At 49.1% G+C, this 18,849-nt stretch overlaps 4 protein-coding genes across 4 annotated transcripts; all 4 read right to left on the minus strand.

The window, feature by feature from the left end:
• Window positions 1-1,506: 1,506 nt before the first annotated feature.
• On the minus strand, window positions 1,507-4,971 carry TEOVI_000574800 (protein kinase, putative; the record flags this gene model as incomplete). Its single annotated transcript, XM_067221888.1, has 1 exon — window positions 1,507-4,971. One exon carries the CDS (start codon window positions 4,969-4,971, stop codon window positions 1,507-1,509), a length of 3,465 nt encoding a protein of 1,154 aa, XP_067077989.1.
• A 1,992-nt stretch (window positions 4,972-6,963) lies between these two features.
• On the minus strand, window positions 6,964-12,000 carry TEOVI_000574900 (tubulin binding cofactor c, putative; the record flags this gene model as incomplete). Its single annotated transcript, XM_067221889.1, has 1 exon — window positions 6,964-12,000. The coding sequence occupies one exon, from the start codon at window positions 11,998-12,000 to the stop codon at window positions 6,964-6,966; it is 5,037 nt and encodes a 1,678-aa protein (XP_067077990.1).
• Window positions 12,001-12,944: 944 nt separating this feature from the next.
• Window positions 12,945-16,538, minus strand: TEOVI_000575000 (protein of unknown function (DUF1042), putative; the record flags this gene model as incomplete). The annotated part of the gene is made up of 1 exon (XM_067221890.1): window positions 12,945-16,538. The coding sequence occupies one exon, from the start codon at window positions 16,536-16,538 to the stop codon at window positions 12,945-12,947; it is 3,594 nt and encodes a 1,197-aa protein (XP_067077991.1).
• Window positions 16,539-17,560: 1,022 nt separating this feature from the next.
• TEOVI_000575100 (metallo-peptidase, Clan MG, Family M24) lies at window positions 17,561-18,748 on the minus strand (the record flags this gene model as incomplete). The annotated part of the gene is made up of 1 exon (XM_067221891.1): window positions 17,561-18,748. The coding sequence occupies one exon, from the start codon at window positions 18,746-18,748 to the stop codon at window positions 17,561-17,563; it is 1,188 nt and encodes a 395-aa protein (XP_067077992.1).
• Between the last annotated feature and the right edge of the window lie 101 nt (window positions 18,749-18,849).

Below are 18,849 nucleotides of genomic sequence, written 5' to 3' on the forward strand. Positions count from 1 at the left end.
TTTTTTTTCCATGTAATATAAGCAGTGGGTGTGGGAATGTGTAAAACAGTTTTTTTTTTTTAAAATAAAGGTTTCTTTACTCATATATATATATCATAAATACCGGGTTCTTACGTCCCTTTTTCTCTTTTAAAAAATTTTTTTATAAAAAAAGTTTCATTTTATTTTGATCAGTAACCGCAGCCATAAGTAGAAACCCGCTGAATATATGTATGTGTGGGTACAAAAGCAATGTTTTGCCTTGTAACCTTATACACGCACAGGCTTCATTATGAGGTTTTCCGCACAAATAAACAAAAGATGATTGTCTGGGACGGAAAGTGGAAAGCGAAACCGATTGCACTTCAATTCGAAATCGCAATAGTAACAATAATAATAATAGTAAGTTTTTTTTTCCTTTAGTCATCCACGATTCTGATGAAACAAAACAAAAAAAAGAAAGGAAGGAAACGAAAAAAGGAGAAAAACGAAAACGGTGAGAAGGATTGAACGAAGCGCAGGTATGAAAAGAAGGGGAAAGTATTCCCCTCCCCTCCTTAAAAGTGCTTTTCTACCTTATAATGAATGCTCCTAATATATATATATAATTCCTTTTCGTTGGTATGCTTATCTTCGAAACTTGACTGGCACAACTTACACAACCCTCACTTCAGATGTGTAACACTAACTTGAATCAACGCTCTCTTTTTCTTTGGTTTGTTACATTTAGGCTAAGACGAGCAGTAAAGCAACAACAGCAACGTACAGCATCCCAAACATCTGTAAAAAAAAGAAATCAGCTCCCATTTCAGCTGCATTACACTCCATTTGTGAAGTTTCACTTCGCTGTATTTTTCTTTTTGCTTCACGCATGTAGCAGTTTTGTTGTGTACATTTTTGTTGCACGGTGGCGTGTTGGAGTTCAAACGAAATTTCTCCTAACGGTAACTCTCACCGGCCCATTGGGCCCCTTAACAGTTGAATAAACGCACAACAAAGCAAAACAGAAAAAGGTGGGAATGCTTACACATACTGGCGTGGGCCACATTACTTCCCTGCAGTAACTTCTTTCTTTTCCTTTTTTAATGTGGTTACCGAGTCATTGGTACTGTCGTCAATCCGCACAGAGGCACTAAAGTGCTTGTAAACGTCTATTCTGCCAGCCTTCCGCATTCACATTAAGCAATCGTACGCTTTCAGCAGGTGGTGGCAATTCAACCCTTACTTATTCTTCAATTATTTTTCTTCGGCGTTTCACGGAAGAAAGAACAAACAAGACATTGCAACCGACTAGAAGGAACTATTGCCCACGGCACGGAAAGATACGTATTAGTACACCGCGAGGCCCATAATGAAAGCCAATTATTCACTCCTCTAAGCAACCGACGTGGTTTCGAGATCGGGATCTATAGGCCTACGACGTGTTTCGTGTGTTTCCCCTGCAATGTTGCTTAAAGACAAAATGATTCGTTTTTTTTTCTTTTTGCATGAAGTGTGTGTGCTCCCCTCTTCACTATCTCTACTGACCTAACGTCCCTTTTGTAGCCACGGCATTTCATACAGTTCCTTCATGGTGCTACGTTCCATGGGATTAATCCTTAGGCAAGACCTCACGAACTCAATGGCATCAGCGGAGATGCACTTGTGCGTATCCGTCTCTGGCAATCCTCTTCTTTCTGGCACCTCCATTTTGCTTCCTGAGGTTTGTTCTCCTGACATCGTGTCTCCCACACCAGACTCCGTGTAAGGGCCGTTATTAGTGTTGTTGCACGTAGCACAGTGTTGGCAAAGAGGAAAGGTAAACTCCCTCCCCGCTGACAGAGGGAAGTTGGCGTCACTAGTCAATGAACCTTCCAAATCCTCGTTGAGCACCGCATCTCCAGCATGTGGTTGGTGGCCCTCTTGAATCCTCCAGCTGTGCAAAGATGAATTATTGCTAACAAACACAGATGTTGATCTTCTACCCAAAGGGAACTTGGATGGAGAGTGGGTGCGACGAAAGGGTGTCGCCTCTCCGGCCGCATTTGGTTGAGAAAAACATGAAACTGCTGAAAATTCGGGCTTGTTTTCTCTTGACACGGGCGCCTTCCCCGCTTCACTTAACGAACCGAAGGAAGTCGTAGGCACGGTTGCCGTGTTGGAACTACTTCTGCAACCACAACAAACACGCATCGACGTGTTAGTATGACCGTACGGAGAGCGTTGTGCGCCATCAGCCTCTTCGTGAGCTCGTGGGGACCCTCCGACCTCACTCGACTGAAGCAACTTACTGTCTTTCCACTCTCCACCAATTGCGCACTGAGTCGGGGACGATGCCAAAAGTTGTGCACCGACTTCATCTTCCCTACTGACCCTGGACATACCGCTATTACACCAGTCGGTGCAATCGGGTTTGGTGGAACTACGACTAACATGATGATCAAGTGTATCCGCATCATTTGATGCCAAGAACCGGCCACATGATGAAGAGCTAAACATCTGTTGTGAAGCTGTCCGTTCCGTGGTTCCCTCTAAAAAGATTGCGCTGCTCTCTGGGGGCTCGGAGCCATGAAGCGACCGATTGCAGAGTGTCGGACCTTTCAGGCCCTCTCCGCTGGGACACCCGTATGCCTTCCGAAGCGGCTCTTCAAAGGGATCCGGCTGCGCGTTGATCGCTTTCATCTGGGAGCGGGAGCTACGGGCCAACCATGGCAGTCGGCCCATGAGAAGCACAAACGTAGTGACACCTAAGGCGAAGACGTCTGCCTTGAAGAAATCAGCCACGGGAGTACCTGTGGGATCACATGCGGGTAATCCTGCGCAGTCTGAGGGAGACACTTCACAACCTGGGTTATTGCTCCCCGATAAGGAAGCTACACCAGTGCTCGCAACTTGTTTACATTCACTACCAACGGAAACCGAAGCGTTGTCATTCTGTGTTCTCACAGACGTGTCGGTCGTTTGCAGACTACCAATCTCTTCTCTCTCACCTTCCGGGAGTGTTTTTACGGGCAGTTCGTCATTCATTCTTGAGCACACCTGATGGCTGTTCGTGCTCCCGATACTAGTGTCTTTATGGGATGCCGCGTCAGAGAGGGCAACCCGTACCTCACTCGAAGCTAACATTTCGGGGGGTAGAAACGCCACTGTTCCCTCACGTGGAACAGGTGAGGTACACCCATCCACCATTATTGAGACCCCAAAATCGGAGAGTTTAACACACTCCTCCGCATCCAGAAGAATATTTTGCGGCTTCACATCACGGTGAACGATACCAAGGTCATGGACGTAAATCAACGCTTCCACGACGCTACGTATAGCCCGTGCGACTTCTTCTTCTGGCAGAGCAGCCCCACTAACACTTGGCACGACAGTGCCGTCACCTTCCAATGTCATGACAGCGCCCTTCTCGGCAAGCTCAAGGACTAAATAAATTTTTCGGCTGAAGGGGTCGTCGATCACCTCAACAAGTGAAAGTATGTTAGGATGCCTTAACTTCTTCATTATATCAATTTCACGCCGCACATTGTTCAAGGCGCAGTTCGCCCCAAAACCCTTACGTCTAAGCCTCCCACGGTTGTAGACCTTCATGGCGTAGAACGCTTTCTCATGAAGATTATAACAAAGAAACACCTTAGAGGAAGACCCCACGCCAAGGCACCACCTAAAGTATATGACATACTTGTTGTTAAGCATCATTTTTGCATCATCTAATGACTTCCTGACGGCGACACAACAATTGATGACGCCTTTCTTCAACACATTTACACGCGGACGTCCCGCGTTCACATTAATGAGTTCCACGGGCTCAGGAGGTATACACTCGCTGACCCATTCACTTATAAGCTCGGAAGAATGTGCTCGGCAACCTAAATTGGTGCCGTGAATTTTGCAAGTCTTACGATTAAAAGAATCTTCAGCCGCTCCCCCGGGGCAGGAGAATTGTTCTGTTGGTGATGAGCCCACTGTCAACCCGCACGTGCATATTGTTTGGCCATCCGTGTCCGCTGTTGGGGGCCGCTTTTCGCTGTGGAAGTTTCTCTCCCGTTGCGGCTCTTCCTTTCGCGGAGATGAGGTTAGAACACCACCAGCACACTCGCTGGACTGTACGCTACGAGCAGGGCAACTCCGCGCGTCGCTAACGTGCCTTTCTAGTGCGGGAATCGCAGACAACGCGTCACACGAAACACCCCTGTTCTGAAGTATAAGTAATGAGCGGCCCTCGCCAACTGCAATACGGCGCTTGATGTCGTCTTCCTTATAGTTCAGCTTTCTGAAGTCGCTATTGAACATTAGCGAGGAGTAGCTTTGGGGGGTCATAGGTTTGACTAGGGCGTTCCCCACAACCTCATTGTCATCGTCAATATCGTCCTCCACATTCTGCGCAGCTGCATTTACTATTTTAATGGGTGTAGTTGACCTATGAGCCCGCAGCTCCTCAGCAACCGTAGCCGTACAGCCGATTTGATCTGCAGCTAATCGGTTATTATCGTGGGCCGTTCCTGTCCCACTCCTATCGTGGCATCTGTCTACACCGTCGTTAGGATCATGTACTTCTAGCGACTGCTCAGTTACTTGGGCGCAATTAACCCCGTGAGGTCCTTCCAGCTGTCTGCTACCGCTCGCCGAAAATTGAGACGGGGCCCTATCCATATCCATGGACGGCAGGACGTGGGACCGGTGCTGGCGGTGTTTCCCATCAACTGATGATTCCTTTTCATGACCATCAAGTTCTCTTCGTTCCCCATGACCGCTGCCGTTACTGTAGAAGGGTTTATCGCGCACTGATTCTGCAGACGGAACCTTTGGTAAGAGAGTCATAATCCCCCTCCCTTGTTCATTACCGGATACATTTTCATCTGGCGGTGAGCGGTGTCCCTCTGCAGGCGGATGGTGTTTTCTATCCTTTCCCCCATATGCACTCGCCGCAGAGGGACTACCCTCTTTTGACGCATCCTCAGAATCCGCTGGATGAGTTCCTCTAACGTACTTTAGGACGAAATCCAGTAACATCGCACGCCTCACAAACGATGCCGCTCGTTAGGTTAACAAATGTCAATCCCCGTAGATAACCCTCTTATTCACCTGCGCCTCTTTTCCACTATCCTATGCTTATATAAGAGGAGATATTTGTGTTCGTTCCTCAACTGATGGTCAAGTACGCAACCAGTACACGGAACTCAAAAGAAGGAGGCGGTAAAGAGGCAATGAAGTTCGTTCAGCTGCTGCGTGCGCCGCTCTGCCCAAACAAATGCCCACCAGTTTCTGTTTCGCCACTCACCCTCGGTATTAGTATGAGAATATGTGCAACAAGGGAGCGAATACTTTTTTTTTTTGTTACTGCCGCAGTTCCTTTGCTTGCCTAATTCGTCACCTTTCCACACAAATAACAGGCCTCTATTTCCCACTATTCAGTTCTTCCCCCCCCCCCTTGTGCTAATAATCTTGCTACTACTTCGGTCTGCTGTTCCTTTTTTTTTTCTTTAATTCTTCTTCACCAACTTTCTTTATAATCCTCTTTTCTTATTGTATTGGCGCCTTCTAACCAATGATCAATCAGTCACTCAATCAAACAAAAAGTGAAGCTCGACGACAACTTTGACGTTGGCTCCGCTCTTTTTTTTTTCTTCTCACAAGCTGAGATACGGGCACAGACACACGCTTAATTCATCTAAAAACCTAAATACTGCAGGGTCCCTCGGGCTTAGCCTTGATACAACAATAAAGGAAGGATAAATATCTGTGAGTTCGCGTATGCACGCAAAGATATGAAAAATGTGTGGCGAAAATAACAAGAAAAAAAAAGAAAGGGGGAAAAAAGGAAACGGAAGCATGTCAAAGAGCAGGTCGGAAACAGGTACAAAAGTGATAGGCACGTCAAGAAAGAAAGAGAAAAAGATAGAGGGAAAAAAGATATGCCAAAGAGAAGCGCTATGGAGCGGGAGAAAACTTTGAGGAAAATACAGGCCTCTGTATTATGGTTCCCTCCTTATCAGTAGAATAAAAATGAGGAAATATCAACTAAGGGAAAGAACAGAAGCTTGTGACGGAACCGAAAGAAGCTGGACGCTACGATATAAATAGCACACCGACTGAACAAAAAACAAAAAAAATAGGAAAGAAAAAAGAGACACACACACAAAAAAAAGAAAAAGATCGTGAAAGAAGATGGAACTCGAGGGCTCACCGACCCAGCCTCGAAACGGAAAACAAAGCAACAGTCCTCTTCAGGTACCAACAAACATCCACGAGGTGAATGTTGCCCCCGCTGCATCTTTTTTTTTTTACGCTACCACCCTCTTGACAATCGCCCTCCGCTGCATTAAATGTGCCGCGGAACTTTTGAAGACACCCCTCCCCTTCATGCGCTTCGTTACACCACACACAAACATGTATGTTTGTATTCACGTTCGTCCACGCGTACGGAACCACCTCCACAGCCCATCAAATATTAATTATATATCGGCCCGTCATTAGAAAAAAGTCGCAACGGACCGCCGTGGTCAGAAGAGCTTTATGCTCAAAACGAAGTCAAACCAACCACTCGGATGGCACCACCGTCTATCACCCTTTTCAGCGCCTCGGTTCCTCCCCAAATTCTTCCGCCTCCCAAATGTCCTTTCGTACACATACCCACGCAATCACGCTGTACGTTAAAGCGAAAACACACAACTGGAAGAAGAGGGGAACAAAGAGAAATAAACCAGGGGAGGGGGATCTCCCGGCCACCATTTCAGGGGGGAGGTAATCAAGGAGAACCGAATATGGATAAAATTCAAAGGATGGGAATGTAGGACAGAATAATGCAGAAGTTCCCTTCACAACCGCCAAACGACAGAGGCATACTTGCTGAAAGAATGGGAGGGGTGAAAGAAAGGCGGAAAAGTAAACAAGGCAGGCTCTTAGTTAGGCTATCGTGATTCTTGAAAACAATTTTGGAGCTTAACAAGGCCACGGCATCAACACCCAGAAGCTCTGCGAGGATGTTCACCCAACACCTACCCACTAACGCAAACGACGAAGCCAACTAACCGTGTCTTCCACATGACGGTGCAACCCCTCCATTAGCGTGGCGGATGAAGCTCCGGCCGCTTGAGCGTCGGCACGGGCCTTGGCTGCGTTTCTGATTGCTGCAGACACAAGTTCCATTTCATCGGGGTGAACAACGACGTTGAATTCTTTCACTGGCCCCCCAGATTCGTACACACTTTCACCTGATGCCACGGAGGCTCTTGACGTGCGCTCAACCCCAATCCCCTCAAACATAACGTCTTCCTCTGTGGCTGAAACGAAAGACACCATAGTTTCTCGAGTCTCCGCAACTTCCTTTTCCGTTTTATGGCCACTGCTGGCACTTTCAGTCGTGGAATTCATTGCGTCGGTGCCGCCCCGTGGGGCAGCAGCTGCCGTCTCGTCCCCTTCCGATGCTGTCGCCACGTCTTCACGTGGCTGCTCGGCGAAACTGCTCTCGTCGCTCCTGCCTTCATCTGTGGAATCAAAGCTTTGGGTATAACTCTGGTTGTGAACTTCATCTTTACAATCGTTAGTGTTGGCCAGCTCTCCTTCGTGTGATGAGAAGTCATCATCCTCCTCAGCCACCGCGGAGGCCGGATTTACTTCTTCACCATTAAGCAGAGATCTTTTCACACCAGAGGTCCCATCCACAGCGAGTGGATCTACGTGCCTCACCATCAATGAATCATCGACGTGTGGGTGCCCTGAAGATGGTGTTGGACGATTTCGAAGAGGCTGTTCCTCTTCCACACCTTCAACTTCCACCGTCCCAGAGGGCTCAAGGGTATGGTCGACACACTCCGCCGACTGGCGGTCAGAGAGAAATATTAGTGCATCAACGATGTTCGCATCAAAAGGTTTCCGTGCGGTCTCCTCATGCCGGGCACGTCTCTCCATTTCAGGCATCAAGGGAGCATCTTGTTGCCCAAGACTTACAGACGGCGGTGGTGGAACGAGTGTGACGGAGCTGTGTAGAACCGCGAAAGCCTTTTCAAGCGAGTCCACCAATGCAATCTTCGACACAGCATCGGGAGTGAGAAGGCTAATTTCAGAAGCATCCCCTCCATGTACCACCGGTTCATGGAAGTTATTGGCACCTGGTACCACACCTGCCCGCCCCAGAAACACCTCGTAATCGTGAGATGTAAGACTTGCGGTCGAAGCCTGTATGTCTGTGCAGTTAACATACTGAGGCTTTGTGTTTACATGCAGAGCTGTGCGGCATGCGTGGCAATCAACAGCTATAAAAGAGCAGCAAGCTGTGTGCACTGTCACGTGTTCGCACGATTCCATAATAACCCTCGTGGCCGCGCAAACGACAATTTCAAGAGGTCCTGTGCACTTACGAATAAATAGCGTCTCCACCACGTCATCAACATGTATAATACCCATTGCAATGCGTTCAAATACCACCTCAACGAGCATCGGCTGCGACGAGGCACCAATCGAATGCTCCCGACCACTTAAAGTTTCAGATGGGCGTGGAATAGAAACGTTCACTAGATCGTGAAAACGAACCGGTGGCAAAGCGTTGTCGCTTCCCCTACCTTCAGTACTTGCTGTCCCACGGGCGTGTTCAATGAGAGGTATCACCACCCACTCCGACTCATCACGCATTTCTTGCCAAGCGTCGAAGAACAATGTGGAGGGTTCCGTGTCACTGGGAACGAAATTTACTGTGAACATCAGCGGGCACGCCGCATCGAATTGTACGTTATCACACGCCTGCAAGTCAATTGCCCCTGCGTCCCTTTCATAGCGCGTGATCGCATTTAGTGTGATGACGTCTTTCTGTTGGAATGCAACAAAAAATTCTTCCCGTAAAGTCTCATCCACAGTGCTTTCCACAATTGATCCAAGGATATCCTCGATGCAAGGGGCCCGCACTGCGAGGGAAAAGAGGGTTATATCCCTGCAGCTGGTCAACATGAGCATCTCCGTTGCAAACACGTAGACCTCCATCGATTCACATTCCTCCAGTAGCACTTCCCTTCCCATCACAAATAGTCGCATGTCGGCACAGCGCCGAAACGTGATAGCTTCGGTAGAACCAATAATAATCACAGCGCAGTTCGAGCAGTCCTCGACAAGACAATCACCAACTATATCTAATATGAATATGATCGGGAATCTTTCTCCCGCATTGCTATCCGTTGGTCCGAAAGTTGAATCCTCGGTAGCGATGCGGCGTATAACTTTATCCGTGTCATCCCGGCGCCATCGCCATAGGGGAAGCCGTGTCACATCTGACGCGAAGAGTCGTTCGTGATCATTCATGGCGGAGGAGCTACCACCACGAACTTGGGCAATCCGGATATCTTTATTCCTTACTTCCGTGGGGTACAAGAAAACATCACTGACACCGTCATCCTCATGAACGAAGCGGTTACCAAAAGCAGCAAGCGCATGGGAGTAAGGGTAGTCCTGACCCCTTCCCAGAGTGTTACACAATTCAAGGGTTCCCTTAACGAGCTCAGGAGACTCGAGCTCAATCCCAAGCATAACGGTTGCGATATGCTCTTGTGGGAGTGGAACAGCAGCGTAATCTGCACTGAGGCCTTCGTACGCAATGCTGTACGGGGCAAGCTGTACTTCCTCCCACACCGACCTACTGTTACGACAGCTGGGTGGCGAGCAAAATCCAAGGCGAAGGTTCACACGGAGAATGTCGTGAGTCACAAGGTGCGCACTCGCAACGGCAACGAGGGGGCAGTCAACCACCGTGTCACAATAACAAAAATAACATGGCCCCATTAGAAGTTCACACCGCTCCACATTTTGTAGCACAACATAGCGAAAACGAAGCAGCACCTCCACCACACAATCTTGAAGGTTGCGAAGAATGAGTGTGTCTGTAGCAGTCAGGTACCCACTTTGTACGTCGTTCCTGTGAAGAATCAAGCGACTACCGGTCCTATTTTCCCAAACAAGGGTCCGAGCTTCAGTGTCCACCTTCATGCCTTTGGTTTTAGCAACTTTCTTCAACGAAGCGAAGCAATCACTATTGTCACTGCAAGATGCGTGACGCAATGTTGACGGTGTTGCATACAATTCACAGCGCCATTCTGCAGTACAATTTCTAACAGTAGTATGCCAGTGGGGCGCTTTCACGTCCAAATAAGGCCAGCTCACAGCGGTGCCATTGTCAGTAGCCACCGAAGTGGGACCTTTGCTACCACACAATCGGGAAGTTTGAAGAGCGTTCAAACGAGCTGTAAAAATAGAATTCCTACAAAGCCGTGGCACGAAGGGTGTGGTACCGCAATCGCTTTTCATGCAATCTAAAGCTGTAGAAACAGGGTAAAACAAGCAATGAAGGACCCTGCCAATACGTGCTGAGTCTCCTTCCTCATCACCGCTTCCACTCCCTGCACCTTCCATGCTGCTTTTAACGAAAGCTGCAGGCCCATAATCTGTGAAAAACGAATGCAGCAATAAGTCTCCGGCAGCAACAGTCGGTATGGCATCTTTAGATGCTCCCGCCCGTAGACACACACCCACAAAGTCTAACATGGCACTAACAAAATTGCTTTCATAATCGGCGAGTTGCATGCGCTGCAGGGTGTAGTCACACGAAAAAAGCTCCCCTCCCAGCAGTAGTGAAACGACATCCTTTTCGTCACCGCTGCTAGTAACGCTGCCATAATATTTTGACAAGATATGAACCACCTCTTGTAACTTGGCTGTACAAAAAGGGGGCACACCTAATGCACATGTCAACGTAAGTATACCGATAGCATAAACATCATCGTTAGTGCTTGGTTGGGTGCTAGATCCGTCAATGCATCCGAAGCATTCTAGAATACCAGTGTGAAAGGAGGGATCCTCTACCCATGAAAAGGCACCTTCCACCTTTCCCCCTTCGATACCTTTCGATATCAAATCCACCAGCGACTGCATAGCAGCGGCGAGACGTGGGGAAATAAAGGAAGGATCCGCAGGAAACAGCGGGTTGCTCATAATCCCACAGGGACCAGCAAGAGATGTGTGTCCCCTGTCGGCGCCGCAGAGCACGTTGCCAGCGTGAAGGCAACCGTGAACGACACCGGCATTGTGTAGAAGAGCCACTTTAGTGACAACAGACTTCACCACTGCAACCAGCTCGTTCTGTGACAGAGGCCGCGCATGAAATGCAATGACGTCAGCCAAGCTGACGGCACAGACGTCCACGTCGATAACACCAATAAGTCGGCACGCGGAATCCACGTGTATGGAATGCGCACCGCGGCAAATAGGCGGCCGCTCATCTGCATGACTAGATGTTTCCGAGGCATCACCACCAGCACCGATAATATCATTACTAGTTACCTGACATTGTTTGTTCATCAATCCTTTCTCTGTAAGGGCTTGCTGCATGGACTGCATGTGCGAAGCAAGACGTTGCAGCGTGACCAACGCCATGGATTTCCCTTTGTCTTCACTACTCGCCCCTTCGTCGAGTGAGCTTGTAGAGCATCTGTAATAGAATGGCGAGAAAGTTTTTACCATTGCCTCCATGTTATGTGTGGTACTTTCTGATCCATTCAAGTCAGACACAGTGCGGTGCCCAACGTAAAAGCAACTCATCAGCGTCATGTCCACCCGAGCCATGGGGGTTAGTAGCGTATTCCAAATTTCCACGTCTTCAACGGAGAAACCGCCTTCCAGATGGGGGTCCCTGTTTTCACCGCTAATTCCATATCCGATAGAATGTTCAGCGCCATCACCCACTGGAACACCGAGACGCCCCTCTCCATGGTGTCCGCTTCCTCCCCGGCGGGCGGCAGGACGCATGGGCTCATCCTTTGCATCAAGCAGATGATGATGAAAATATTCACCCTCTAAAAGGGTTGGGTCAGCTGATGAAATCGGTCTTCCCTCCGCAGTGACACTGTTGTCATGAAATGTCTCAAAAACTAACGACTCGGTGCCGTTACGCTCAATCGGCATAAGGTCCAACGCATCTGCTGCCACTATGGTTTCTGACGCTTCGAACTCGTGGTCAGCGGCTGTGGCATTGGAGACGTCACTTGACTCGTCAAAATCCATTCACAGAGACGAATGGAGAGCCGACTATTCGGTATGACCTCCGTATCCCGCGCCGCAGCCTTCTTTGCTTTTGCTTTTTCCTACTGTCTATCTTGCCTTACAATCCCCCTTGGTTGGCTGCTGCACACACCTCTATTTGCTACAAACACTGCTATTTCCCGAGGAAGGTGATTTGCTCCCGGATTTCGTGCCAGACCTATGGCTGAAGGTCAAATAGATGAAGAGGCAACCACTTGGCGAAGAGAGCGCACCTTAACTTCTTGAAGCAAATAAGCTCCACCGTACCGTTCCGACCTTTTCACCCTTTTCGAACCCGTTCGTTGGCTTTTCTCGATTTATATACTTACCGTGGTTCTTTCACCGTTTTCAGACCCCCTATATGTTTTAAGTAGTGGCAGCGCCTAATTAATATATATCTGTGATCCCGTAGCTTCCCCCACGGGCTGACGACAAAAAAGCCAAAGCAATGATGTCAACTAGCAATACTTGATATTTAAAAATTTTTCTTGTGTACAGGAAATGCATGAATGAGAAGCGGGAACAAAGACTAGCGTGTCGCGGGAAGTTGACCGTTCCAAGTAACACAGGGACAAGAGACAGTCCACAGTTTCTTTATTGGTTCTCTTCTTGGTACTGCATGGGAAATCCCCAGCCCCTGGGTTGTTACACTGTGCTCTTCCTCTTCCCTCCTTCAAGGGTCACAGGGCACTTTATGTACATGAGTGTACTAACAATGGTAACGGTAATACCAATTAACGGAGAGGGCAAGGAGAGAAGCGGATTGGTATGAAAGGGGTGAGGAGCCGTGCAGACATCAAAACACATGGGTACGTAAGTAAAGAAAACATTCCTTACGTTAATTTGTGTGATATCCCCGTTCCTTGCCGCTTCTCCCCTGCCCCGCCTACCTGACATCACCGCCGTTCAGCACATTAAGCGCCACTTTACATTGCACTGAGCCACCCTCGGGCTCGTGATGTTGCATCTAATGACGACGGCCTTGCAGACCGACTCCTTGTACCCCCGAAGCGTCTAAAAAAATTAAGCAATATAGAGTTAGCCAACCTACGCAGTCGCTTGGTGTCTTCCCCTTTGGAGACCCGACACATATTCCAAGAGGTGGCCTCCCGGTCTACATCTTTCCTTTTCCTTCTGTTCTGTTGTGACTGCTGACTGTAGGAGCCATGTTCGTGATCCGATTTCTCATCTGCAGTGCATTCCTCCAACTGAGGTTTTATTCGTCGGAGAACAGAGAGCCAAAACAATTCCACGTACGCATCTGTTTCCTCGCCCGTTATCTCTTCGCCTGCTTGTTGCATCTCCTCCAAACAACAAGATTTGATACTGTAAGACGTGGAGAAGGCCGCCACCTCAGGTACCTGGTATGAATCCATCACGCAACTGAGTTCCTTGTCGCACTCTCTGGCGTCACCGCGTTTCCCTTGGTCAGCTCCTGGTCCCACACGAGCACATTTAATAAGCTCTTTCAATGGGACAACAGCTGAAATGTCGGAGCTGCAGCGGCTATCCATAGCCTTGTCACAAAGAGCTGCCTCCACTTCCAGTACCTCCTCAGCCGCCACTCCATTTTCCGAAGAGGCAGCACCATCATTGCCTCCAAGAACCCTCAGGTCCATCAGCAAACTCTGCAATTCCCTATCATAACCCTGTGGACTGACGAGTGCCGCGTGAATGACCGAAAAAAGTTGCAGCGTGGTGATTCTACTCTTAAAGATAATTACCGTTTGTACAACAGTGAACACATTCCATGTATGATTCAGGGGAGTTACAACGTATGCGCTTTCGATGCGACCGAGAAGCACACGCACATCGGTTCCAGGATTCTCCGACGTGTTGAAGTCACTAGATAATCCTGCTGCGTAACCGGACAGGCTGAGTTGACGATTTTCTTGGCATGCAACGAGCCGCACTGAAGAAAAGCTGCCTTGCACCTGAGACGAAACTGTTCCACGTGGGGTTGGCTGCATCTCTTGGTTGTTTCCCCAACTTCGGAGGTGCAGTGCAGGGTCAGCGCCGAGTAGAAATTCCAGCTGATCTGCAGGTAGGCCGAACAAGCAGTCGATCCACGCAGCAGCAACGTTTCGCTGTTTCTCAGGAAGAAGCCTCCTCCCAATTATTTGAAGTACCAACTCACGCTGCATCAGCGGTGCAGCAGAAAAGGACTTCATACAGTTTATCGTGGCCTCTTCTAGACTATGCAAATCAACTTGCTTGACAATGGGCAGGGTACTAGATACATCGTCTCCTTCCTCGACATTGTTCTGGATTCCTTCAACGGCGGTCCCATCCGCTAATGTGAGCAGAACCCGGTGAAACGCGACGGAAAACAGTTCCAGAAGAAGCACACGAAGTTCCCAAGTTTCTGCGGAAGGACGAACAAATTTCGAAAATGATCCATCCTGCCGTGTGTCACTGATTATTTTAAGGAGCGGTTTAATAGCTGCATCCCACCTGTCCCACAAGATCAGCTCCAGCAATGTTGCCACACCAACGGCCCTCTCTTTTGCCGAGGAGGAGGCAAGTGAAGCACACACTCCAGCGGCGCCCAACCCAGTAAGAGAATGGAAACGCGACCTATGCGCTGATGATGCACTGACAGATACGCTGCTCTCGTTCCTGCACAGATCGACTCCTCCAAAGGTGCTTCGCACGTGACGAAGGGTATGATATAGAAATAAACCATACTGTGTACGCCGCTGGGCTGAATTCGTCACATCGCGTACGCCACCTGGTAAAAAGGCTTCTTTTAGGGGGCCTGTAAGGAACGCAGCCAGCTGCTTGGAGGGCTCCCATCTTGAGTCACTAAAGGGTCGTTTGTTTCCCCTTTCCTCCTCGTCTTCCTCTGATACACAAGACTCTTCCTTCCTTCCTTCGCCCCCGCCGTCTTTATAGGGCGACAACGGGGCATCGTCATCACCAGCATTGAGAGAACTACTGTCGCCACACAGGTGCGCGACCACCAGCCGACAGACTCCCTCCAATGCCATCGAGCTTGCTGTTGGGAGAGACGGTGAAACCGCGGGAAGATAGTAGTCAGCTATTAACGACAACGCCAACGAAGGTGAGAGATTATTCACAGCCAGGCCAATGTTGTAGAGGAACCCATGTGCTGCAGCAAGATTGAACGCTCGTGCGCTCTGCTGTTGTGAATGCTTGGTGAAACAGGGGTCCTCCAGCACAGTGACATAACTCGAGTATTTCTTGCTCGTCGAACGAGAAACCTCGGAGCGTGTGCAGTTACTCGTGGAAGTTAATTCTTCTGCAGCGCCCAGGTGCTCAGCAGTGGAAGCGCCAGGTACGTGCAGCATGCGAATTCCCATTGATTCGGATGAAAAAAGAAAGTCCATCACTCGAAGGAGGTAAAAATACTCTGTGGGTTTGTCAAGCAACACCTGTGCGATGTACTCACTAGCGTCGGACACGGCTTCCCAGCATTTTCCGGCAGTTGGTAATGGTAAACTATTACATTGACCAACAAAGGCGCTAAAAACATCACCAGCACCCACATCGTCATTCAACCGTAGTGGCTCAATGGAAAGTTTTCCGGTGCACAACACTATTCCTAGCAACTTTGACAAACAGAGGCGAAGGTTCGTCCCGCTGGCCCTAAAGATGTTGAACACCTGCATATCCGTAGTGTTGCCCGTGTACTGTTCCCCCGCAACCGCATGAAACCCGTCGGCGGTCGGACGAAGGCGCAAAAGATCGGCCACCTGATCGTTTGGCAACTCCAAGTGAACCGTTGAACCACCTATGTTCAAGGGAACAACACCCTGCTTTGTTTTTAAGGAATCGACCTGTTTCTTTGGGCGCACCACGGTATCAGTGTGTGGCCGCTTCTTCGGCTCGAACCGATCTGGTTCCGTCCTCTTGCATGCCTTGTATAACATCTCGTGCTCCAGAAGCAGATCCTCATTGCGTCTCCTCGTTTTCACCTCGTCTGGAGGGACAGCGCCAGCGAGGCAAACCGACCTTGCGCCACTGTTGACGACACGCAGAAGAGCCGCCGCCGTCGGCTGAGCGAAGCCCGGTTGCCGCAATCTTTCGTCAATACGTGTTTCACTAGCCAGTAGTGGGAGCGAATGATTCTCTTCCTTTGAATAAGCAGCACTGGCTCCCTCAGAAGAGGTCGAAGGCCCTTCCAACGCGCGTCGCAGGGCTTTGGCCTTTTTGCTAAAGTCATCCGAACTCGTCGGGGCTGGCCGGCCGCTGAAGAATTCGTACAGTTGGTTCAGCAGTGTAATGGCTGCACCTGGCTTACCTTGTGCTATAGACTCTGCAGTTTCTTTCGTTATGGCGGAAAAACCTATCCGCTTCATATCTGCAAGCAGCACTTTCCAATTCGACCGCTTGGATTCGGCGGAGCAGCCGGGAACGTAGCAGTGCATGCCCACTTGACGGTCATAGCGGCTGGCAATCTCGGCGAACACAAATCCATTTGAGAGATCTTGCTGAGGGTATCGCACCTGTTGTGTGAGGTCTAATGACTGCAGCCAACGTATCACTTCCCGCTGCATTGCTCGTTAGCGGATTATTAGTTGGCGCGTCCACTCTATTTCCCCCCTTCCCAATTGGATGCCTGTGTGATTTGGGTGTGCTTCTCTACTCTGCGCCGCCTGTATCTTAAAATAGAAAGTGTCAAGAAGCCTCGGCACAATGTACTTTGTGCGGACGAAGTGGGGCAGAGGTTCTCCCAACAGAGAAATTGTAAGAAGAGCTGGATAATACTCCAATTTCACAAAAAAATAAAACAGGTGTATCTCCCCTAGAGACACCTCTGTGGCTACGTGCCGTTGCTTCTGTCCCGAAAGAGACTAGTTATTAACCTATGTATGTACGCGGAGTAAGTTACTCTCTAACGTTACGATATGGGTTTATTTATTTGTGTATGTGTTTGTTCGTACGCCGAGAGAGTACAGAGAAAACAGATAGCTCTTGAATAATTAGTCTGGTTGATGAAGCAGCGGGGAGCATGCGAAGAGAAAGCCAAGCAAGTACACATGGATAAAGATGCGTGTGTAAGCATCCTTTTACGTGTCTAACCCCAATAGTTAAATGAAAGCCACTTAAACGTGGCTGCTTTGGCATCTTGCCACAAGAACAGAGTTAGTTACGTCACCCCTTCCTTCCTACACCGCATCTGTGCGAAACTTCCATCGTTTCCCTGCAACCCGAAGCTGCATGTTAAGAAACAATGACATCCTTCGTTTCCCTCCTTCCTCCGCCACCCCAAAGCGCACACACGCTACGACCGACCTCTGCAACAACACAACACAGTACGACTGTAACCTTTGGCCACCATCGCCTACATTCGTGCAGAGCACCCACACTAAACCTCCTATCCTTCCTGTCCTGCCTCAAGCATCCTCAGTATCGCCTCCGCTTTCTTCAGATCATTCCATCAACTTTTAAAGATATTAAACGCCAAACAAACTTAACCACACATCACAGGCTGCTTAAATATATGGTAGGAAAGAAAGGCATCCGCGTCGAAAGGCCCCTGACACTTTTCCCACAATTTGGACAGTATTCACATCCCTCAAGCAGCGGTAGCCGATCCCACTTCTTTACGCTGCGGCAACATAATTCCCCATTCCTTCAGCTGCTTCTGATACGTAGGGACACCATCCACCCAATCTGTGAATATCTCCACACCACCATTCGTAACGACCATCGTGTGTTCAAATTGTGCGCTTCGGCGCCCGTCTTTAGTGGTACTTGTCCATTTATCAGGCCACGTTACATCCTGCCATGTTCCTAAGTTGATCATCGGCTCAATCGTGAAGACATGCCCTGGCCGCATCATGCCAAGACTCTTGTTGTTGGCGTAGTGACACACCGTAGGTGATGTATGGAAGAGGTGGCCAACACCATGACCCGTGTAGGTGCGAACCACTGAGCATTGATATTGTGAAGCACAGGCCTCAATAGCATCACCTACCTGCTTGTAAAGGGCTTCAGGTTTCACTACACCAATGCCAGCGCAGAGACACTCGTAAGCAGCGTGCACAAGCCGGACGCTATCATCATCCGGCCGACCAATGAATACCGTCTCGTTCAGGTCACCGTGGAATCCATTGAGGTAGCTTGAAACATCAATATTTAAGATGTCTCCCTCCTCGAGTTCACGAGAGTCAGGGATACCATGGCAAATAACTTCATTCACAGATGTACACACAGATTTTGGGAATCCGTAGTAATTTAGCGGAGACGGGTACATGTTACGCTCGACAGTGGCTTCATGCACTATGCGGTCCAACTCATCGGTGGTGATGCCAGGTTTGGCCGCTGCCGTCGCAATGTCAAGCACCTCCCGCGAGAGCTGACAAACAGTCTTGATTCGCTGAATTTCCGCAGTCTTTTTGCTGTCATCGTGAAGGAACTGAATATTATATACCTTCACCTTACTTCCTCGGTCTTTTTCCTCTGAGGCAGACACGCCCCCTGCACAGTCAGCATAGTCTGGTCGCGGAATATGTGACGGAACAGCGCGGCGTGGCGTTATCTTACCCGGCCGCAATGGTCCGGTGAAGTCAAACGTTTTCATGGCCCAATCTGTCATGGTAGGAACATTAGCAACGGAAGTGTTGCTGTGTTTGAGTTTATGGTTGCTCCAGTTCTCCTTGAAGCATTCCTGCGTGCAAAAGTAGCTTGGAGGAAGACCAAGTTTCTTGCATGTTGGGCACTGCATTGCAGGCTCCAACTTTCCGCAACCTTCGCACGACATCAGTCAAGGGAAAAAAAAAGTCTTAGTATCTACTACAGTGGAAGCGAAAAGGAGTGGAATGTATCATCAGGTAGGTCTGTCTCTTCGGCGGTTACACACAC

This window comes from Trypanosoma equiperdum, assembly GCF_001457755.1.
Source record: "Trypanosoma equiperdum strain OVI genome assembly, contig: ctg_1514, whole genome shotgun sequence".
In the NCBI taxonomy this organism is placed as follows: Eukaryota; Euglenozoa; class Kinetoplastea; order Trypanosomatida; family Trypanosomatidae; genus Trypanosoma; species Trypanosoma equiperdum.